Here is a 24,669-nt window from a genome sequence, read left to right on the forward strand (position 1 = left end):
TAAAACACAGATCATGAGCTTTGCTAAGCTCCCCAGACTTTTATGTTGGTCTATTGATGGGCATAAGCTCGAGCAGGTCAATTGTTATAAGTACTTAGGTATTGTATTTTATTCATTTAGGCAAATCCATCAAGAATATGTCATTCAAAATGCTCAAAGGTCATCATAGGCAATATTGGCATTTTTCTACTCTAGAGGCGGACTTTTTATCCTGGCAGCCATAAGACCTTTCGAATCCAATGTGTTAGCCCATTTGCAGTATGGAGCACAGCTCAGCCTTTATCCTAACATCCAAGCCGTAGAAGCTGTCCAATATAAATTTCTTAGAAAGCTATTTCAAGTACCACGAGGCGTTTCTAACACAGCTCTGAGAGTGGAGGCAGGTCTGATAAATGTTGAGTCTAAAAATCTGGCTTTTAATATTTAAATTTTGACTCAAAATAAACCTTAATCCCACTGGATTGTTACTTCTCATGTTAGCAAATAAGTTCACTTCCGACTGGGAGATGGAACTTAAAAGGAAATGGTTTTCTTATGGGTTTGCTCCACAGTCATTGTTGGCTATGAATCTTGATCAAGCTAGCCTGGTGCGTGCCCAAAGAATTTGTGACTTAGTGAGACAATCCAATAGAAGTTTTATATCAAGGAGATTAATGGTGGGTAACCAACTATTGAATATGAAACCTGCTAATTACTTAGATAAGACAGTAGCGAAATACTATAGAACCTTCATGTTAGCATGCTTTGACGTTTTACCTTCTGCAGTGTTTGAAGACAGAATCAAAAATATTCCTTACTCGGAGCAGTTGTGTCCTTGCAAGTCAGGTGCTATTGAAACAGGACTGCATGTGCTACTATACTGTAGTTTCTACAGGGACACTCGCTATGAACTAATAGTGCCCCTCTTAGCAAATTACCCTGGCTGCCTGGATAAATTCTATGTTAGCTATCTTTTATCTGATCATGATGACAAAATTACTTTTGCAGTTACTAAATTCTGTCTCATTGCCATTAGAATATGAAATAAGAGTGGATCTGTATAGCTGAAGTCCATAAGGTTTACGAACAGCTGGATTAGCTATTGTTACTGTTTGAACTGTATGTATATATTTCTCTGGTCAGTGACCGTAAATAAACTGGACTGACTACAAAGAACATTAGGAGGACAGAGCTCAAGCTCCATGTCAGTGGATATTTGCTCTGTGGAAACATCAGAGAGAGAAGATTTGACAGTGGTTTCCTTGTGCTGGTCTTGGAATACTTTACACTTGAAGAAGGAATGGACCCAGCATGTGCTCTCTTGACAAATATTCTTTTTATTAATTATGAAAGTAATGCTATCTGTTTGTAAAGATCCATTTCTATCTAGATGCATTTTAATCAGGCTTCAGGCCCAGCTTTGGAACAGAAACTGCTTTGTTTGCCCTGTGGGATGACTTGTGCAGAGAGAGAGACAGGGGGAGTGCAACCCTGTTAATTCTCTTTGATCTCTCAGTGGCTTTCAATACCATTGACCATGGTATCCTTTTGGATAGGCTGGCTGAGTTGGGTGTAGGAGGCACTGCTTGGGAGGTGGTTCTGCTCCTACCTCGAGGCCCGTTTCGAAAAGGTGGTGCTGGGGGATTACTGCTCAACCCCCTGGCAGTTATGCTTTGGGGTTCTTCAGGGTTCCATTCTTTCCTCTATGCTGTTTTAACAACTACATGAAACTGCAGGGAGAGATCATCCAGAGATTTGGCCTGAGGTGTCATCAGTATGCGGGTGGCACTCAGTTGTATCTATCTTTTTCATCAGATGCAGGTGAGTAAGTGACCGTCCTGCATCAGTGCCTGGATCAATAATGGACTGGATGAAGGTGAACAATTTGAGACTCAATCCAGACAAGACAGAAGTACAGTTGGTCTAAATGTTATGGCACATGCTAAATGACTGTGCCTTAGAACAATTAGTTGCAGAACCAACCAGGAAGAAGGCAACCTTTGACTTAATCCTGAGTGATCTTCCTTCAGAAGAGGAAACATCTCAAAAATGAGGAGACTGGTAAAATGGAAGCTGAAAGGGAAAGTCAGGAGGGTCAAATCACTCCAGAAAGCATGGAAGTTATTTAGAACAATAATAGAAGCTCAGTTGGAATGTATACCAAGAAGGAGGAAAGGTACCACCAAGTTCAGGAGGACGCCAGCGTGGCTAACAAGCAGAGTCAGGGAAGCTATAAAAGGTAAGAAGACTTCCTTCAGAAAATTGAAGTCCTGCCCAAATGAAGAGAACAGGAAGGAACATCAACTCTGGCAAAAGAAATGTAAGGAGATAATAAGGGATGCAAAAAGGGAGTTTGAGGAGCATATTGCTAGAAGTGTCAAGGGAAATAACAAAAACTTCTTTAAATATATCAGAAGTAGAAAACCTGCCAGGGAGGCAGTTGGCCCCTTTGATGATGAGGGTGAGGAAGGAATTATCGAGGATAAGAAGATTGCAGAGAAGCTGAATGAATTATTTGAATCTGTATTCACAGCGGAAGATACTGACCATATACCCTCTCCGGAAGCTTGTTTCTCAGGTTTAGAGGCTGAAGAACTGGGACAATTTGAGGTGACAAGGGAAGATTTTCTAAACTGTCTTGAAAAACTAAAAAATTACAAATCGCCAGGGCCACATGGCATCCACCCAAGAATTCTAAAGGACCTCAAATGTGAAATTGCCCACCTCCTAACAAAAATAGGTAACTTGTCCCTACAATCAGGCTCTGTACCAAAGGACTGGAAAGCAGCTAATATAACTTCAATTTTTAAAAAGGGATCCAGCGGGGATCTGGGAAACTACAGGCCAGTTAGCTTAACTTCTGTTCCGGGTAAACTGATGGAAAGCATACTTAAGGACACAATTGCTAAACATATAGAAGAACAGGCCTTGCTGAAGGAGAACCAGCATGGCTTCAGCAAGGGCAAGTCTTGCCACACTAACCTTTTTGAGTTTTTTGAGAGTGTCAACAAGTGTGTGGATCAAGGTGATCCGGTTGACACAGTATACTTGAACTTCCAAAAAGCTTTTGACAAAGTTCCCCACCAAAGGCTCTTGAGCAAACTTAGCAGTCATGGTATAAGGGTTCATGTACGGTTCATGTATGGATGGATTGGTAACTGGTTGAAGGACAGGAAACAGGGTAGGAATAAATGGACAGTTTTCACAATGGAGGGAAGTAGGAAGTGGGGTCCCCCAGGGATCTGTATTAGGGGTGTGCACGGAACCAGTTCTGTGCACACCAGGGGGGCGGGGGGTCACTTTAAGACACAGGGAGGGTGTCCTTACCTCCCTCGCCATGCTTCCCCCTCTGGCGCTGCTTCAGCTGTGTGATGTGCACCTGCCACTTCTAGTTTTATGCTGACCAGGGCGGCAAGAGGGTATACATTTGCCCCATGCCAGCGGTTTTTGAAGCAGCATCAGAGGGGGAAGTGCAGGGGGGGGGAAAAGGGCACTGTCCCCGCACCTTAAAGCAGTCCCCCCATGTTCAAACTGGTTTGAACGCAGGGTTTCTGAACCAGTTCGGCGTTTTAGGAATAGAACACCGAACCAGTTCGTGCACATCTTTCCTCTGTACTGGGATCAAGTGCTCCTTTACTCGTTCATAAATGATCTAGAAGTTGGGGCAAGCAGTGAAGTGCCAAATTTCCAGATGACACTAAACTATTTAGCAGAGTGAAATCCACAACAGATTCTGAGGAGCTGCAAAAAGCTCTCTCCAAACTGTGTGAGTGGACGCCAAAATGGCAAATGTGGTTCAGGGTAAGTAAGTGTAAAGTGATGCACACTGGAGCAAAAAACACCAACTTCACATATACACTGATGGGAGCTGAGCTGACGGTGACTGACCAGGAGAGAGATCTTGGGGCTGTAGTGGACAGTTCGTTGAAAGTGTTGACTCTGTGTGCAGAAAAAAAAAGGCAAATTCCATGCTAGGGATCATTAGGAAGGGGATAGAAAATAAAAGTACTAGTATTAGAATGTTCTTATACAAATCAATGGTGCGGCTACATTTGGAGTACTGTGTACAGTTCTGGTCACTGTACTTTAAGGATATTGTAGAACTGGAAAAGGTGCAGAAGGCGGCAACCTAGATGGTCAAGGGCCTGGGACACCTTCCTTGTAAGGCAAGCATTTGAGGCTCTTTAGTTTGGAAAAGAGGTGAGTACAGGGAGACATGATAGAGGTGTATACAAATGGAGTAGAGAGAGTGGACAGAGAACACACACACCCCCCTCAGCTTTTCTCACAACACTAGAACCAGGGGTCATCCCATGAAACTGAAGGTCGGGAAATTTAGGACCGACAAGAGGAAGTACTTTTTCACACTGCGCATAATTAATCTGTGGAATTCTCTGCCATGGGATGTGATGATGGCCAATAGGGGCTTTAAAAGGGGCTTAGACAGATTCATGGAGAACAGTCTATCAACGGCTACGAGTCTGGTGACTAAAGGCCACCTCCAGCCTCTAAAATTCAGTTGCAGGGAGCAACAGAGGGAGGGAGAATATGCCCTCATCTCTTGCCTGTGGGCTTCCCAGTGGCATTTGGTGGGCCACTCTGTGAACCAGGAAGCTGGATTAGATAGGCCTTGGGCCTGATCCAGCAGAGCTGTTCTTATGGTCAGTGGTTCCTTTGCCAGTGTGAATGATGTTCAGCCTGTTCTGGATGGGGCTGCACTCCCCCTGAAGGACCAAGTTCACAGTCTGGGGGTGCTTATTGATCCAGCATTGTCCCTAGAGGCTCAAGTGGCTTCTGTGGTTTGGAGAGCCTTTTATCAGCTTCAGAGAATATGCCAACTGCGACCTTACCTGGACAGAGATAGCTTGGCCACAGTTACTCATGCTCTGGAAGCCTCTTGCTTGGATTACTGCAATGCATTGTACGTAGGGCTGCCTTTGAAAATGGTCCAGAAACTGCAGCTGGTACAAAATAGGGCTGCAAGATTATTAACTGAGACTGGACATTTTGAGCATATTACGCTAGTGCATCAGCTGCACTGGCTCCCAGTCAGTTTCCAGGCCCAATTCAAAGTGCTGGTTTTAACCTTTAAAGCTCTAAATGGGTTGGGACTAAATGGGTTGGGAGTTTTTAAATTGCTTTGTATTGTATTTTGTATTTTCTTCCACTCTCCCACTTTTGGTCTGTTATGATTTAATTTGTTGTGTGTTTTTATGTTGTGTTGAGAGCCATCCAGAGAACAATTTATTATGGGGCAGCTAACAAATAAAGATGATGATGAAAGGAATTTGGAGCCCTCCTACAAAATATGCTAGCCAATGCTATTTCTTCTTTCAGATACACAAGCGAGGTTTCACAGCCTGCCCCCTCAGTCTGTTTGAATCTGTTGCACTTTGGGATTTGTTCTGACCCTATCTTATCTTTCTCTTGGGGATAAACATCCCAGTGGACTGAATCAATGTTAAGGTCACCACTGCAAGATGAGGCCATTCCAGTGCTAGGCCAGGTCCAGGCATTTTGTCAGCCCAAGAGGTTGCACTGGGCAAACCAAGAGATGCCCTCTGTGTATTGTAGAAAATGCTGGGGTACAACTTCCAGGTCACAAGATGTTCCTCTTGGGCTGCTTGAGCAGTGAGACAGGGCCTAGCCAGACAACTGTCTGCACAATAACACATCTGCACAGTTCATTCTGCAATCCTGGATTTTAGAAAAATTCATATATTTTGGCGAGGGGAGAGAAAGGGAAGGAAAGCACAAGAGGGACAGGGACAGAAGGAAACAACTTGTGGGGAGAATTGGGAGACAATTATTACTGAAGGCAGTGTGGTGTAGTAATCAGAGACAGACCTAGGCAAGGGAGGACAGGTTCAAGACCCAGCTTGGCCATGAAGCCATCAAAGGGTCATGGCCAGTCACTTCTCAGCCTTACCTTCCTCATAGGGGAGCTGTGAGGATAAGATGGTGGGGAAGGCTGGGGGACACCATCTATGCCAGTGTTTCCAACCTCTCCCCTGACAAGGGCACACTTTGATTGAGAAAAAAATTGGGGCACACTACCCGCCCCAAGGAGTGTGAATGTGGCAAAACTGCTACATGGTTTTGTTTTCATCCTCCTGGCGCATTGTGGGGCAAGTCAGCTGCCAATGCTGTGAGTTTAAACTCCCGGCTTTCCAGCTAACTTGCTCTTCCATGCCTGGGAAGGGGGCCTCACCGCTTGTGCGGCTGAGTCAGTGCAGCACACCAGCTGGAAAACACTGATGCATGCTACCCTGAGCATCTAGGAGGAAGGGCAGAATAAATATCTAACCATAATGATATGAAGCTGTTCTTCGCTGCCCCATCCCATCAAAACCAGAAAAAGTGGCAAGACTGCTGCACTCCGGCATTTTGTTTTCTGACCTTCAACAGACAGCTCAACATTTTTAAAATATCATCTTCATCCATGCGACCGTTACTTGAAAATGAATGCTGAGATTCTCAGAGAAACAAAATTTTCAAGATTTTACACAGTAGGGGGGGCAAAAACTAAAATTGGAGATTGTATGTTGTAATCTGCAACATAGAAACACCAGGGTTTATATTGTAAAATCTATGATACAATATTGAAGCATGTAGCAATTCCGTTACAGGAAGAAAACCAGGTCCATCCAGCCTATATCTGATCTCAAATACTCTGAGCAGACCTGGTGTGGTCCACAGGGGCATCAGTTGAAAACAGAGCGTGACGCTTGGATGGAAAATGTAGTTACTGACTTGGAGCCTTTGGGAATGGGTTGGACTGATAATCTACGTAAATAAAACTGGTGTACCCTTCCTTCCCCAAGTCCTAAGGTCAAGAGGCCAACTCACTCCAGCCGGGTGATAGGGTGCAGTTTCCATTGGTCTTCCTCCTCATCGAAAAATGATCTGTTCATAATCTTATTTTTCTCTTCCAGGGGAATAAAGTTTTCAATAATCAGGTGCCTGTAGAGATCAACAAAGGGTAAGGTAAGAGAAAGACAAGTTGTAGGAATGCAGACTTCTGTTTCCATGACAGCACACTCTCTATGCAGCCTTCTAACAGTGTCACATTCACCCTCACCCCACACGCCGCTAATTTTGAAGCCTCTTCTCACGTTTTGGGCCTCCACAGACACAAAAGGCTGGCTGAAACCTACTTTAGCTTCAGCTCCCGCGTGAGCTCGTTCTGGGTTTGCTCCAATTCTTGTCGTTCCTTGATGTGCTCTTCCTGAAGGTCGTGGATTTCAGCCTTCACAGCTTGAAGTTTGGAAAAGAGCTGAGAGACAGGGAGCAAAGATGCAAAAAGTCAAGCCTACTCTGTATCACAATCTAGCAATCTTTATACACCTATATACACACACCTAGCAATCTTTATACGGGGGGTGGGGGTGGTTTACACACACCCTCCAGCACAAAAAGTTTAAAAAGTACAAAAGTAAAGAGGAAACTAAGTGTCATTCCTTGGGTAACATTATCACTATCATGCTTAGGTAGATCCTCCTATGGACCCAACTGGGCAAGAAGAACTGACTCATTGCAATACTTGCTGGTCTCTTGGAGAGCCAGTGCAATGTAGCAGTTATGAATGCTGGACTTTGACCGGAGAGGCCTCGATTCAAATCCCTGCTAAGTCATGAAGCTCACTGGATGACCTTGGGCCAATCACTCTTGCAGCCTGACCTCCTCCTCCTCCGACTTATATACCACTTTCCAACAACAGTTTCCAAAATGGTATACAAAGACAAATAATAAATAAATAAAACCTGTTCATATCCCACTCAGCTCAGGCATATATGGATTACCCTGCTTTATCCTCAGGAGGATGTAAGGAAGTGCACAAACCAGTTCAGCATTCTATTCCATAAACTAGCATTCGAACCAGTTCAAATGTGGAGGCGGGGGCTCCTTCAAGGAGCAGGGAGGAGGCCCTTGCCTCCTCTGCTGCATTTCCCCCGCCGGCGCTGCTGCCAAAAACGCTGGCATGGGGTGGCTGACTACCTCCTTGCTGGCCCAGTAAGCGTGATAACAGAAGTGCCACACACTCGCACGCCGGCCACTTCTGATATCACGCTGACCGGGGCGGCAAGGAGGTACTCAGCCACCCCGCGGCAGTGTTTTTGGCAGCAGCGCCAGTGTGGGAAATGGGGCAGGGGAGGTAAAGGCACTCTCCTTGCTCCTTAAAGGAGCCCCCCACCTCCCGGGGGGGCACGGAACCAGTTCTGTGCACATCCCTAGAGGATTGCTGTGAAGATAACGTGGCATAACCCTCATCTACATACTTCACCCTGAGCTTAATGGAAGAGTCGGATAGAAATGTGAACAAAAAGCAAGAAAGAAATATGCCAAAGGGCACTCCGGTTGCTTCATGGCCAAGTGGAGTTCAAGTCTAGATCCCACACTTCCAGTCTAGCACTCTGATCCTCTCCACACTGGCTCTAAGAAACGGATCTGTGGGCAAGTCACTTCTTAAGTCATATGTTAAGTATTACATTTGCAACTTAGGAAACTTCTGCTGCTCATCAGGTTGGTAAATTTAAGAGAAGAAAGCCAACCAATGACTCTGTGTTTTAAGTCAAAGATGTACAGCAGGTGGACAGGTTATGTTCTTGCCAGTTTCAGGGGAGCAATAACAGGAGAGAGGGCATGCCCTCAGCTATTGCCTGTGGGCTTCCCAAGGCATCTGGTGTGCCACTGTGTGAAACAGGATGCTAGACTAGATTGGCCTTGGGTCTGATCCAGCAGGGCTGTTATGATAGGGGTCCAGACATGGATCTGAAGTCCACAACTTGCAGCCTTCCAGTCTCACCATGATGTAAAGAAGAAACCCACATGTCAGAAAAGTAACCAGATTCTGACCGACTGTACTTGGCACGTTTCATCCCAACATGAAAATTGATTGTCCATTACTGGCTTAAGGAGTTAGTGACAACCTAAGCACTGAGATGAGCCCCCTGGGTATCCTACAAAAACCTACTGATGTTCCAGTGAGGCAGACCAGCACTTGGATAGACAACTTCCTGCAAACACCATAATCACTGCTCTGAACTGCTTGGAGAAAACATGACGTTCATGTGCAAATATAAATACAGTTCTCTTATTGCTGGGTTTTGCCAAGTCTAGAGACAGCCAGTCTTTCCTAGGTCATTTTTAGTGCTGAAAATGCCAAAACTTCACTCTGCAAACATGAATGTTAGATACTGGAATCTTTGGGATCTTAATGAGATTGATCCTGCCTGCCTTGCATCACATCCTGTACTTTATTGGAAGTGCAGCTGGTGGGAATGCAGAACAGGGCCTTCTCAGCTATTGTGCTCGAACTCTCTCTCTCTCAGGAGGGTCCTCTGGACTCTTTCTTATTGACATTCTGATGTCTAATGAAGACTGCCTTATTTTGATGACCCGAACATAAGAACAGCCCTGCTGGATCAGGCCCAAGGCCTATCTAGTCCAGCATTCTGTTTCTCACAGTGGCCCACCAGATGCCTCCAAGAAGACCACAGGCAAGAGCAGAGGGCCAATGTTCAAATTTTTTCCATTTCTGTGCAGAATGACTTTTGTTCTGGGCAGCAGTATCAAGGCAGTGTGCATGCACATGCATTCTGAATGGGGCTTTCCTGATTCAACCTGAGCGGGATCTAAAATTAAATGATTGGACATCAAAGAAACTTGTGAGCACGCGCATGTGCGCATGCCTTAGAGGGAACATTGGTGAGGGCATGCCCTCTCTCTTGCTGTTGCTCCCCTGCAACTGGTATTTAGAGGCATCTTGCCTCTGAAGCTAGAAGTGCCTCACAACCCTTCAATATTGGCTACCTGTTGTCACCCTGTCCAGTCGGAATGGTTTTGTTGAGACTGCTGGCTCTGCTGATTTTGTTTTCATGAGTTGTATTGCCCTATTTTTAACAGTATTATTTTAATGTTGACTATTTTTATTTTATTGAATTTTCTTCTCTTTTTTTCATTTTTTAAAACTGTTTTTCTCTGTACATTGCTCTAAGGGTGTTTTGGGTGGGAAAGTAGCACAAGAAAAATCTCACAAGGGTTACATTTTGCTCACCTGGGATTTAGGGTTTAGACTAATGGTCTATAGTTGTGGACTGTTAAGTTCTCTGGGCAGGATCCCTGGGCACAACCCCCTGAGATGTTCTCCTGCCAACATATTGTACGTTACCCAGTGTCCAAGAACCTGCTCACCTTTTTTAGTTTTTTAGTCTTAATGTCCACCTCCTGCTGCAGGGAGCTGTACGTCTCCTTTAGCTCCAATGTCTCCTCATCACGACTTTCCATCTGCTGCTGAATTTCTCGTTCCCGCCGTTTCTGCAGGAAATCACAAAGAAGGCTGCTGCATCCAAACTGCACCCAGGCCTCAAGAACCATAGCTTAAATCAATTTTGCCTGGAGTTCAGCACTGTTAGGATATAGTTCAATAATTTACTGAGGGGGAAATTTAAACAAGGCATATCACACTTGGTGAATCTGTAAATGATTTTAATCATATTTAACACAACTTCTTGGAAAACATTGAGAGTGGTCTTTTTATGGCTCTGCTTGAAGAACTGGTTTTTCTTAGGAAAGACTTATAAAGCCAAGCATTATCTGCATATTTATTCAGAAATAAGTCCCACTGAACTCAAACGGCTTTACTCCCAAGTAACTATGCACTGGATTTTAGCCTTTTACTCTTATCCCTTAACCAAAAGCATGGAAATAGACTTCAAACAGGGGCATTCTTCTCTGAAGTGTTAATTAGCCAGAGAGATCAAAAAAATGGTAAGAGATTAAAAAGAAGAAATACGTTATTTACCAAAATAGCCTTTCCCACATTTAAGTGCTTGCCTTGTGATGTTCTTACTTTATCAGTTTTCCTTTACTCACAAAATATTCAAGCAATGAAGTTCATGAATCTTATAAATGAGGTTCCTGAACTCTATTGCTTGAATACTTTGAGAATAAAGGAAAACTAGTAAAAGCAATACTCGCTTTTGCAAAGCACCCCAAACAACATAATTGGTTTCTGAACGGGCCTAAATTAGAACAAGTTGGAATTCTTTTCAGTTACCTGGGTATTGTCTTTCATGCTTCAGGCCAGCATAATGCGCATCTTCAGTATGTAACTCAAGATGCCCCAAAATCTGCATTAGCCCTCCAGTCCTTTTTCCACTCTGGTGGGGGTGCACGCTTTGTTCCCCCAATGATTATATTATTTTTAACTAAATCCTGAGCTCAGCTCCTTTATGGGGCCCAGCCTGGTCTGTATATAATTCAGTAGCATTAGAGTTAATTCAAGTTATCCATTTGGAAGTGGGTGTTTCTAAAATTGAGTCCAGGGCATGGTTAAGTGTTTCTGACAGTTGTTTAAAGTTGAATTTCTATCCCTTGGGCTTCATATTAGACAATTTTAATTCATTCTGGGAAAAAGCAGTTTGTCAGAAGCTAAACTTATATAGATTTAGCCCAGAGGTTTTACTAAGCCTGTCCTATGCCCAGGCCAAAATGGCCCTTAAATGACATGTCTTACCACTTACATAGCAATAGCACTTACATTTATATACTGCTTTATAGCCGGAGCTCTCTAAGCGGTTTACAATGATTTAGTATATTGCCCCCAACATTCTGGGTACTCATTTTACCGACCTCGGAAGGATGGAAGGCTGAGTCAACCTTGAGCCCCTGGTCAGGATCGAACTTGTAACCTTCTGGTTACAGGGCGGCAGTTTTACCACTGCGCCACCAGGGGCTCACCAGGGTCTGCACTCACTGCTCTCACCAGGGTCTTAGATATGGATGGGCAAACTGAACAATCTTTGATTCCCAAGGGAGTACTCCTTGGAAGCCAACCTATTAGTTCTAATCCTGCCAGATATTTAACATACATTACAGTTCCTAAATATCACAGGATGCTTACCTTAGCTCATTTTAATGCATTACTCTCAGCAGTTTTGGAAAGCAGGTTTAGAAAAATCCCATACACTCAATGACGTTGTCCTTGTGCAACAGGCGCCATCGAAACCATATCTCATGTTTTATCATATTGTAAGTTTTATAGGGATTCTCATCGGCATTAAATATGTCCTCCTTTAATCAGTTTCCCATGCCATATGGATTTATTTTATGTAACATTTTTGCTCTCTGACCAGAAGGATGAGATTTCCTTAAATGTTGCCAAGTTTTGTCTGATTGCTAGTAAAATTTGACATCAGATAGTAGTTTCCTTATAGCATGTACAAGTTGCACATAGGGGATTAAATTTATTTTGCACAGTATTGCTAGATACTGTTAGTTATGTTTTGCACTGTGATTAATATTTTCTTTTTCTTTTCTCGTTCGACCCGTAAGGTGGTGCTTGCTGGTCTGTGACTGTATCAAGAAAGGTTGATTGATAGTAAAAGCACCTAAGAAGGGGAAGAAAAAGCAGCACCCACTAACACTACCTCTGGTGCAATTCTTAGTGAAATTGCTGGGAGCTACACATGAAGAGTATTAGTCTAGCTAAACAGAATCACCATGTTCAAAGGCAGTATATCTTCAGATACCAAGTGCTAAGGATAAAAAGGGAAAGTCTTTGGCCGTCATGTCCTAGTAATAAGCTTCCCAGAAGCACCTGCCCAGCTGTCACTGGAAACAGAATGCTGCAACCACATGGAGCTTTGGTCCACCCCAGAAGGGCTCTCCTTTCATTCGCTGGAGTTGCTTATTCATTTCAAAGGTGGTTGCCCATGAAGTGTTTCCAGTGTTTCCTATTTGTCCAAATAGTTTGTTCCACAACAGCCACATGCAAGTTGTTTGAGGGTCAGAACATACAGCTCATCTGTTCTGGAAGCACTGCTTTTGAAAGAAACTCTGACACCATCTCACCTGCTCGGCAATCTCCTGTCGCTTCTGTTCCAAGATTTTCTGCTGCTCATTTGTGTGATCCACAATATTTTTCCCTCCAACAAGAAGTTTGCTTTCCATTGCCTGAAAAATAGAAGGTGGAGGGAGAAAAGCTTATTAACAGAATTAGCACCAGAGGCTCACAACTAGTTTCTTCCACGACAGAATTTTAGTTTTTTTCTCACATGGTGGTCATGTAAACTAGGGACCCGGTCTCACAATCAGTAAGACTCGGTTTGGGGTGGTGAACGGGGAGGGAGCCCTGGGCGGCTGGATCGGCCGCCCACATGATTACCGGCTCCAGCCCCCACAAGCTCCAGCATGCCCTGCGCGAGCGCTGGTGAGACCCCTGGAGCCGGGAGGTGGCTTTTCACCTCCCCTCCGGGGTTTTCCTCGTGACCGGCCCGGCTCAGAGCCGCGCCACAGCTATTCACGATCTGATAGCCTGGGTTTGCAGAGCGCTCGCTCCGCAAACCTGGGCTAAGGGGCGGGCTACTTGAGCGGGTTAGCTTGCAGCCGAGGCCGGTGGTTCTCACGGCTGAAGAAAACCGGGCTAGCAGAGGCTAGCCCAATTTTCTTCAATCGTGTGAATAGCCTCTAGGTCTTATACCAAGCTGGACCATTTGTCCCATCTTGCCTAGAATTTTCTGTTCTGATTGGCAGCAGTTCTCTAAGGTTTCAGGTGGAGGTTTTCTCTAACCACATGGCTACCCAAGATCCTTCTTAACAAGAGATGGTAGGGACTGAACATGAAAAGCCCATACCCTGCCATAGAACTCTGGCCACTCCCCATACTTCTATCACACTTCCATGGGGCTCCCTGTGATCTCCCATCCAAAGGACTGATCAGATCAACGCTTAGGTTTAGCATTGCTGCCACATTAGCTGCTCCTAAGCCATTAAGTGGCATGAATCCATTCTGGCTTTCCCCTTTTTAATGAGGCAACTATTTATATTGAATACTATCCTTTTGTAAACTCTGATCAAATACATAGGATGAACGTTATAGGAATCTTTCACATTCAGCTACTGAAGCGGAAATGGCCAGCTCTGTAGTCAAGAAGTGCTGTGCTATAGCTCCCAAGAATACTGCTTTCAGACATGACAGCAAAAACTCTGGTATGTTGCAACGAGAATGCGCCAACACCAGCTTCAGGTTCTGACACATTCTTCTCAATTTCCTCTCTTAGACTTTGAACAAACTGCAGTTTCCCTTAACATTCAATTATGGGGAACTGTGGCTTGTTCAAACTAGTTAGTTCACAAACCAAGATATCAGGCCACACTTGTGATGCCAGAACGTGGCCAACATGAATAATCTACACCTTACCAGCTGCTGATTGTCATGTTCTGGGACTGTGAATAGTGTTTGTGTGTGGTGGTGGAATAATGACGGAGTCAGGACCACCCATTATTTCAGGAGCAACTCCCATCTCAATCTGTATTTTATGCCTTGTGTTTCAGTCTTTAACACATAGTGGAGCTCTTCTCACAATCGGTGAGAAGAGCTCCGGGGTGGTCTGCGGAGAAGGCAGATTTAACTTACCTTCCTCACAGACGATCCCCGCTCCTTCCCTGGGTGGGCAAATCACCTACCCAACCAGCAGCTCACTGGGCAGGTCTGGGGGTCGGGGTGCTGGGACGTGCCGCCGCATGTTGCCCCGCCCCCAGAGCGCCAATAATGCACAATGCAAGTGCACAGTGCATTACTGGGATTCCCCCTCCACCCCCCGCAAGTGGGCCAGCCCACACGAACAGAAAAATGAAGTTAAGGGAGCGCTTGCTCCCTTTAGCCTCCCTTCAAAATGAGTTTCTTAAGCGAGTTTGCCCCCGTGCAGCCACCAGGATCAGGCCTAATCCCAGGAGTCCACACACGCATGCAAAACTGGGCTGGGCTCTCTTACACCAGTTTTGCATGTGCATGTGAATTGCCTCATAGTCTCTACTTGGAAGCCACCTTTCCACAACCAGCATTTTCTGAATTCACAGAGCTGAGCAAAGAACGTCCTACCTTGATTTTGGCACCCAGCTTTTCAGCTGCTTCTTTCTCACGCCTCAGATCTTCCATCTTCTTCTCCTTCTCTTTAAGCAACCTCATCTTCTCCTCAGCCACCAAGCTATGGTCCTCTAGGATAGCCTTCTTTTCTATCTCCAACTTCTCTTGTTGTTCTCTCCAATAGTCATCTTTGTCACCCCCTTCCTCCTCGCCATCTTCGGCATCCTCCTCATCTTCCTCCTCCCCAACACCACCACCTCCATCCCTCCTCCTCTCTCGTTTCTTTCGCTTGCCAACAGATCGTTTTTCCAGCTGTGCTTTGAGCCGAGCAATTTCCTCCTGGAATTCCCGCAGCAGGGCATCCTTGGGATCTTCATTCACTCTTGGTTTGTTCTTGATGTTCTTGGCACGGTTGGCATATCGCAGAGTGGTGAGGGTCTCCTCAACATTATATGAGGCAGGGCCAATGTTGGCTACCATCACAGTCTTGGCATTGCCACCTAAGGAATCCTGAAGCAGCCTGGTTAGCTTTGAGTCCCGATACGGAATATGAGTGCTTTTGCCATCCACTAAGGCAGATATGACGTTGCCCAAAGCTGAGAGGGAGAGGTTGATCTTTGTGGCTTCTTTTAATCTCTCTCCCTGGGCTCCAGTCTTAGCCTGACGCTCACTACCTGCAAGGTCTACAAGGTTTAGTTTCCCTACTCGTATGTGGTTTTCCCCATCAAGCCCCACCTCACTGCATTCAATGGTGATCACAAAAATGGCATGGGAGCGGGAGCTGTGCTCATTCATATTTGTAGCCCCAACTGAGCGATTCTGGTTCCCCACGTTCATGACATGTTCTATTTCTTTGACACTCTTTGTAACAAAAGATGACAAATCCTTTACATAAACTCCTGTATCTGGCCTCTCCTTCAGCTCCAGCCTTTTGGACTGATCCTTGGATAACAAGTCCCTGATTTCTTCCTGGTAAATCTCCAGATAAGAAGCCCTCACCAAGTACTGCTGGTTCTGAGATCGAGAGATATGAGTGAAAATGTGGTCAAAGGAATTGGGGATGACCCCTCTTTTCTCGGGGTCACCCCGCACACCTTCCATCGTATATGTTTTCCCTGTCCCAGTCTGTCCATAGGCAAAGATGGTCCCATTGAACCCCTGCAGCACTGAGTCCACCAGAGGCCGGAAGGTTTCGTCATAGAGTTCAAACTGTTTGGAATTCCAGTCATAAACAGCATCAAAGGTGAAAGTTTTTGGCAGCTCATGAGAAGTTCCCTTGGGGTTCTTCACCGAAACCTGCCCGAACTTGACATCCACTTCAACCACTTGTTCATAGGAAGCTGCTTTTTCTTTGCTGTTCATTGGCCGGCATCGCACCACAACTCTGACTGACTCCGAACTCTTTAACTTCGACATGGTGACAGGTTAGCGCTAAGACAGCTGCAACTGGTAGAAGAACGGGGAAGGCCAGGGGTGCTTCCAGACCTAGTGAGAATCAAAGGCAACACCTGAACACTCTGATGGGCACCAAAGAGCTGGTTCAGCCCACTGCTTGGCTTTAACACTGGAGACAAAAAGTTCAGATGCCCAGCTTAATCAGGTCTCTAGCATGGCCTTGGGCAAGTCCTGGCCTCATTTTTTTGACCATAAGAGAAGAGCAGCAACTTCTTTTTACATGGGGATCATTGTGAGATACAAATATAGCAAGACATAACATGTAAGATAAATATTTTTTCTAAATGGGTTTGTTTTTAAAAATTGAAGACTACGATATTCTAGTGTCCTAAATAGAATGCAAGTTGATGCAGGATGTTTGGCTTGTATTTAGTAATAAACACTGAAGCCAACTTAATTTTACATGCTGTATGAATCTCTTGAACTTTTTTCCTCCAATGGCCACATGTATTTGGTGGGATCCATAAAGCACACCAAAATTCAGTTTCACTTGGAAATTATGTCTGCAAACATTTTAAGGCAAATTCAATAATATGCATTTTCTTTACATTGTTTAATTTTTCATTAAAAATAACAGAAGACACTGAAAGCTATAAACATAATAATTTTAGCACACCCAGAGAATTGTGCTATAGATAATTTCTTAGGCATAAATCTTCTTCTCACATTCCGTGCACTCATTCAAGTGACGTGCCGAGGGAGCGTGTGATCATGTCCACCAGCTTTCCCCCAACCCCCAAACATTAAAAGGGAGGCAAGAATAGACTTTAGAGGCATGGATTCCATTCTCGCCTTCCACTGAGCAGGCAGAAATTGGGGGCAGTGCCAGTGGATACATGAGCTTGGGGTCAGTGACCACAGTTCTGCTCCTCCTTCAAGCACTGATTGAATGCATGGTCAGAACATGGAAAGAGGATAACATTGCCCTACCCACCTTCCCAGGAGTATGGAAAGACCAGTGTGCCCTGAGAGGAAGACAAGAAAGGAGGCACCCAGGCCAGGGAGCTCTTGTCCTCAACTCCTGAAAAGACCAACAGCCTGAGACAACATTTTATTAATCTATTATTTGCTTCTTTTAATATTGTAAATAACAGCCATATGAAAAGTGAGTAAATTTGAAGTTGCATCCATTATGCTACTAATTTTATGAAAAAATGCATTTTTTTAGGCATGGAAGATTTTCCATGGAAAAACAGAAGTGGAAAATGTTTTTGCAGAACATGTTCCAGATGACATCACTGGAGACATTATTTTTAATGCCTCCTGCCCCCCTTTGATTGAGACTTGATTACTTACAGCAAGTAGACATATCTAAATGATGAGTTAAAGGCCGTCTTCTTTCCAAGGTATTTCATTAGAATTTAGAAATACCACTTTTGAAAATTAAGCCACCCACAAGGGCTAGTAAATAACTGAACAGCCCTTATAATAAAGTTTTAGCTTAGCTGCACACATAATGTACGATATCTAATCACACCTTCTCTAAATAAATCTGTCTGTGCAAAGCCATCTGATGCAACAAGACTGTTGTGTTGCATCACACGACGTATGTTCATGTCACACTACGCATGTGTGTTCATACACAGGTGTGTTTAAAATATAATACCAGTATTATAACCATTCAAGCCCATTACTTCAGAGACATTTCTGCAAACATTGTTGGTTCATTATCAAAAACTTAAGTATGGAGTCATACTGACAGCAATGGCTGCTAAACAGGTACTAAATTCTTGCCCAGTTAACAGAATTCTGCCCAGCATACAACAGCTGCCCATAACAAACAGATTATGATTATTATTTATTTTATTTATTATTTATTAGATTTCTATACTGCCATTCCAAAAATGGGTCAGGGCAGTTTACACAGAGAAAGAATAAGATACAGCTTAAGTGGAGTACATTATGCCCCATTGTGTGGCCACCTTTACCAAAAGAGCCCTAGAGAATTCCCAACAGGTTAAGTAAGGTAGGTGTGGTGGCCTGAGCAGGCAGGAGTGCTGTCTGCACAGAGAGGCTTAGGCAGCAGGGGCTTCTCTTAGCTAGACCCATCCAGTTCTCATTGGGAATGCAAAGGTGCCTTTCCTAATACCCAGTACCCAGAATGTTGGGGGGCAATATGCTAAATCATTGTAAACCGCTTAGAGAGCTTTCAGCTATAGAGCGGTATATAAATGTAAGTGCTATTGCTATTGCTAATGTAGCACATCGGAAAATGTAAAAATTCTGGGGAAGCAGCTGCATCAGTCTCATGTGCCTGTCTCCCTCTTGGCCTTGGGAAGGAACTTGGGCGCCATACAATGTAAGGCCACAGCTCCCACTGCTAGAGCAAGGCACGAGTGAATGATGGCCCTTATGCTGCCTGTGCTTCTAGCTGCCTGCTTCAAGCTGACCTTGACCATTTCCTACTTCCACAGCATCATGACATTTGTCTCCTCCTCCAAGGAACTCCAGCATACACGGGATTGTTTCTTTTCATCCCTAACAGCCATTCTAACCTGAGAGGCCTTGAAGCGAAGAGTCCCAGTTTCAAGTCCATACTCTGTCCCACGGATTTCAGATTCCCTGGAATCAAACCCAGATATACTGGATTCTGCAGAGACTTATATATTTTGATTCAAACCCTGATTCTGAACAGCCAAATTTACATCCTTTCTATACTGTGCATCAGTATGTAGAAGACTATGCATTTTCATCATATTGGGAACAAACTGCACTAACATAAAAATCCCTCTAGAAGAGCTCAGTTATCATCCTCTTAAACACCTAGCACTTCTAAACTTTGTCACTGTAGAGAAAAACTTGAGAAAAGATGGCAACAGCCATTTCTGTTAACAGTTTTATAACAGAGCTGGGTTTGGAGGTACAGCTTCTTGTATTTGCAGGCAGGGCTTCTGCCACATCCTGCCTAACTCCTCCTGTCCCTCTGAGCTTCTCTCACTGACCCAAGCTCTTTGTCACTCCTGAATCGCAAATCCTATTGCCCCAACTCTGTTCTACAGTTTCCATCTCTCCTTCCTGGCCCTCGGACTACACCAGCCAATGAAATCTGCCCCCAAGTCAAAGATACAAACGAAGTTAGCTGGTGCTAAAAAGCTCAGGTGCCAAAAGACACACCACATTCAAATGCAACATTTCTTGTGAGGGAGGCCCCAAGGAAGAGGGGGTGCTCAGAGTCCTGTTTCAGCAACTTGACTTGCAGCCCATGATCTCTTAAACTGTAATCTGGAAAACTGCCTCATGGCTTCTGCTATTTCCTTCTCTCCAAAAATGGTAAAAGTCACCTTCATTAGTCTTAATTGATAGCACAATAAAACTTAAAAGGGGCTTATTGGCAGGAAACCGTGGAAATTCTGGCCAGCATTTCAACGCTAAGGAAAATTCATGGCTGGCAACAGCCCCATGTCTCCTACAGCATAACATGCAATGTTAGAAAACACATTATAGGAGTGATGTCGCCAGACCTAGTTGCCCATCAGCTCCTCTTCACTGGCTATTGCTTGTGGGCGCAGGAGAGCTCAAAGTGTCCCATTTTTGTAGCTTGTTACAGAGATGGAAATAGCCCCATCCAGACTTACTTTTTAAATTTTATTTTATATATTTTATTTATTACATTTCTATACTGCCTCATACCAACGACTCGTGGCAGTTTACAAAACAAACAATAAAACCAGAATTAGAAATGTAGAGCAATTTAAAACAGCAGAACAACAATAAAACCCAACTTACAGATAATCAAGGCTTGGTAAAATAAATGTGTCTTGTATGATTATGTTGTACAAATATACAGATGTCTATAAAGTTTTGCCATTGAGTTGGTGTCGATACCTGGTGACCATAGAGCCCTGTGGCTGTCTGAATACAGGAGGAGTTGACCATTGCCATCTCCCGCGCAGTATGAGATGATGCCTTTCAGCAACTTCCTATATTGCTGCTGACTGATATAGGTGTTTCCCACAGCCTGGGGAACATACCAGCGGGGATTCGAACCAGCAACCTCTGACTTGATAATCAAGTCATGCTGCGCTCATATATTTTTGTGCGAATGATTGTTCCTGCGTTCATTTTAAAAGTAAACCTGGGTACAGGCCTCTCAAATGCACGATACAGATAGGAAGTATACTGCTGTACCTGTTCAACATAACTTGCGAATGACTGTTCCTGTGTACAATGTTGAACCGAATGCGGCTCGGGTTCATGGGAGTCCCCACTGGAGAAGCAGACAGAACACGAGAAATTACTGCCAGAAGAAGAATTGGCTGCTGCCCACTGATGAACTGGCACGGTGTCCTTGGGTGGCTCAGGATACCAGGGCAAGGCCACGGGGAGCAACATAGGAACATAGGAAACTGCCATATACTGAGTCAGAACATTGGTCTATCTAGCTCAGTATTGTCTTCACAGGCTGGCAGCGGCTTCTCCGAGGTTGCAGGCAGGAATCTCTCTCAGCCCCATCTTGGAGATGCTGCCAGGGTGGGAACTTGGAACCTAGATGCTCTTCCCAGAGCAGCCCCATCATCCTCTAAAGGGAATATCTTGCAGTGCTCACACTTCTAGTCTCCCTTTTACATGCAACCAGGGCAGACCCTGCTTAGCTATGGGGACAAGTCCTGCTTGCTACCACAAGACCAGCTCTCCTACTTACAATATTTCTAACCAGCTTTTCATTTTACAACATAGCAAAATGCATTTGCTATCCCATCAGGTTGCAGAATCAGGCCATATGCAGAGCTCAGTCTATGCCAGGTTTCACCAGGACTCAGCCCTCACATCTTTTTTCAGTAACAGGTTTAACCCTAGAACATGTCAGTAAGAATAAGGTGCCCCTGAAATTATTTCGAGAAATTAAGTGTAGTAGTACCCGGCTAATCTTCTGATGCAGGTCCCTGTATCCAAACCAAGGGAAAAACCAACAAGCTGAACTACAGATGCATTTCCATTCCAAGGCTCCTGCTAGGAGGAGACACTAAGAAGCACCCTCATAGCCCCAAGTCAACTGCTAGGAAGAGCTCACTGCAATTCCAATCAAAAATTCAACCTTGCCTGTCCACCTCCCAGCACAACATGCCACTGCTTGCATTCTTACTTACACAAAGGCCTAACATGAACTGCAGGAGAAAACCTGTGCTGACATTGCCTGCACTCGATCAAGCAAGGTTTCCTTAGAACCTTGGAGGATAAGGCAATATATTCAACGAGCGGCAAAACAAGAGATTCAGGATGAACATAGGACACTGCCTTGCCATCTAGCCTAGCAGTGTCCGTCCTGTGTGGCAGCAGATCTCCAGAGTCCCCGTCTCAGGCCGAGAAGTGTCTTGGCCAGACCTGCTCCCTGAAATCCTCATACATGTTCCAGCCCTGGGTTCTAGACCCTCCAGTGTATAAGAGCACACCACCATGCCATGCCATGCCAGTACCGTATGTCACTGAGATCAGATGCATCTTCCCGAAACTATCCATGTGTTTCTCAGCACAGCTTGAGAAACACATAAGCATGAGAAAGTTATGATGAAAGCTGGACTAGATGGAGATGTATAAGCACACACAAACATTAACATGGATCAAACGGCTCCATTAGCCATCCTGTCATCCTCGCAGGCATGGCAACAGGGGAGATTGGCTTCACTCATTCACCAGACACCTTAGGCAAAGGAAGGGGGAGTGGCAGAGTTCTTGTTTTGCAAGCAGGAAGCCCCAGGTTCAATCCCCAGCATCTCTGGTTAAAGGACCTTGAGTAACAAGGCTAGGAAAGACCTTGACATGGAACCTGGAGAGCCATGGCCAGCAGACATAATTGGCCTAAATGGGACACAGCAATATAGGGCAGTTCCTGAACTTCAGAACATGGGGCTTTTACCCTGCTTTGTGAACAGGCTGGTTTGGAAGATGGCGCCCACTGGCTCTACCCATGACAAAGGATACACGTCCCATCCCCCACCCTCAACACATCATTCCACTTCACATACTTGTGGTCGGGGGTGGGGGAGCAAATATCCAAACATCCCTAATCATAGGGTTTAAACCAGGGCTGCACCACTTCAGCCCTCTAGCTGTTGCTGGACTACAACTCCCATCAACCCTGATCACTCTGGCTGAGGATGCTGGCAGTTGTAAAGTTGTGCCAGTGTCGACTCCTGGTGACCGCAGAGCCCTGTGGTTGTCTTTGGTAGAATACAGGAAGGGTTTCCCATTGCCTCCTCCAGCACAGTATGAGATGATGCCTTTCAGCATCTTTCTATATCGCTGCTGCCCAATATAGGGGTTTCCCATAGTGTGGGAAACATACGACCGGGGATTCGAACCAGCAACCCTTTGCTCCCTAGGTAAGTTACTTTCCCACTGCGCCATTAGGTGGTGCTGGCAGCTGTAGCCCTGGTTTAAATAGTAATATATTAATCACACTGTTAGGGATGGTTTCCATGCCCTGCCCCCATAGTAATATGTCAACCAGAATGATACATGGGGTAGGGGTAGAATGTGTGCGCCCTTGTTTTTAATGGCATGGTGTGTGGGACTAGTGGATGGCATCATCTGAACCAGCTTACAGTAAGGACAGAACTAGGAATAATCATTATTTTGATAGGATATATGTGCGGTGGTACATATGCTGGTAACCTCTAGGCTGGATTACTGCAATGTGCTCTATGTGGGGCTGCCTTTGTACGCAGTCCAGAAACTGCAGTTGGTTCAGAATGCGGCAGCCAGGTTGGCCTCTGGGTCATCTTGGAGAAACCATATCACTCCTATCTTAAAAGATCTACACTGGCTGCCGATACGTTTCCGGGCAAAATACAAGGGGCTGGTTATTACCTATAAAGCTCTAAACAGCTTAGGCCCTGGGTATTTAAGAGAATGTCTTCTCCACCACGCGCCCCACTGCCTGTTAAGATCATCTGGAGAGGTTCGTCTGCAGTTGCCGCCAACTCGTTTGGCGGCTACTCGGGAATGGGCCTTCTCCATTGCTGCCCCTGGACTTTGGAATGTGCTCCTGTTGAAATAAGAGCCTCCTCGTCTCTGGCAATTTTTAAAAAGGCACCGAAGACATATTTATTCACCCAGGCTTTTAATTAGATTTATAGTTTTAATATTTTAATGTTGTTTTTTAAAATTATTATAATGTTAATGATTTTAATGTTTAAATGATTTTAATTGTTTAATTGATTTAATGTTTAAATATTTTAAACTGTAAACTGCCCAGATATGCAGGTTGTGGGCGGTATAAAAATATGCTAAATAAATAATATCCTAGAATATGATCTTGTGCAAGGAAGCACATCCCTGAATAGCTAAGATACTACAAGGTCCCCGAGTGTTGCCTGGATTAATTAATTAATTATACTTCTATACTGCCCCATACATGAGTCTCTAGGGCAATGCAGATAGCCACATACATTTGACCATGTTGCCAAAAGAAGCAATGGAAGAAGCTGCAGATGCAAAGTAGAAAGAGCAAGAAAAACAAAACGGTCCTAAGATGGAAGCCCTGCTCATAGCTTAGAAAAGCACCTCTCTCCTTTGAAATTGTTTTTCTGTGACCCAAATACATGGGCAACCAATGCAGAACTAGCCTCCCAAGTGAAAAAACACTTCTGACTTGCTTTAACAAGCACTACTATGCATTAATTGCATGCACCCAAATGCGCAAATTACCAACAGCTAACCAGCTCATGGTCTGATGCAGTCCTCAGTGCCAAATAAGTTGCCCTCCTTTATGTCACAGCCCTGTCCAGAAACAGCACTCACTCTTATGAAATCCAAAGCAATCTGGCCATATTCCAAATTGACTCTAATCCACTACAGTCCGAGCTTCAGATTGCATTTTCAATTGGCTACAACATCAAGTATGGGAAGCCATTCAAATCCTGTTTTCTTGGAGTAGAGGATGAAGTCATGCTTGAAAAATAAGTGCTGGTGCAGTCTGAAATTAAGTTAATGTGGCAGCTCAATCATCAGAGATTTTTAGATGTCAGGAATTGAGGAGACCAATTAGTTCAACTAGCTCTTGCCTCTGGAGCCAACGAACCAATGCAAGATTGCTACCTACCGGATATATTCTGGGATTGTCTATAATTTCATTTCAATAGCCCCAAACAAATATCCACACCTCCCCCTGCAAGGCTGGAGCAGAGCTTTAAACAACTCGGAAGACCCAAACGTTTTTTTAATCCTTGCTACTGTAACCTGTCAGGTATTTGCAGATGCAATTATGCTCCTTCTTAACCTCACTTGGTTCTTTCAGTTATTCTGCCTAACTGGATTTTACTTTCTCAACAGGTTTCTCTCTCTCAGTGAAGAAATATCACAAATCAGATGGGGTATATTCCAGGTGCAAACATCAGAACTCTTCCAGTAGGCATTGGGGGAAAAGT

The 24,669-nt window shown here is 44.6% G+C and overlaps 1 protein-coding gene across 2 annotated transcripts in view; it reads right to left on the reverse strand.

The window, feature by feature from the left end:
• The window catches only part of KIF3B (kinesin family member 3B), a 43,107-nt gene that overhangs the window by 13,903 nt on the left and 4,535 nt on the right, over positions 1–24,669 (reverse strand). Inside the window, exons 2-7 of one of the 2 annotated variants that reach the window (XM_053249416.1) lie at positions 14,864–16,333; positions 12,835–12,936; positions 10,174–10,296; positions 7,137–7,255; positions 6,829–6,942; positions 3,868–3,918 (exon numbers count right to left, since the gene is read on the reverse strand). In XM_053249416.1, the coding sequence (XP_053105391.1) occupies positions 3,868–3,918; positions 6,829–6,942; positions 7,137–7,255; positions 10,174–10,296; positions 12,835–12,936; positions 14,864–16,264 (1,910 nt within the window). In that variant the 5' untranslated portion in view covers positions 16,265–16,333. The remainder of the gene's footprint in view (positions 1–3,867; positions 3,919–6,828; positions 6,943–7,136; positions 7,256–10,173; positions 10,297–12,834; positions 12,937–14,863; positions 16,334–24,669) is intronic. The other variant, XM_053249417.1, reaches the window with a different exon arrangement.

This window comes from Hemicordylus capensis, chromosome 4 (assembly GCF_027244095.1).
Source record: "Hemicordylus capensis ecotype Gifberg chromosome 4, rHemCap1.1.pri, whole genome shotgun sequence".
Taxonomy (NCBI): domain Eukaryota; kingdom Metazoa; phylum Chordata; class Lepidosauria; order Squamata; family Cordylidae; genus Hemicordylus; species Hemicordylus capensis.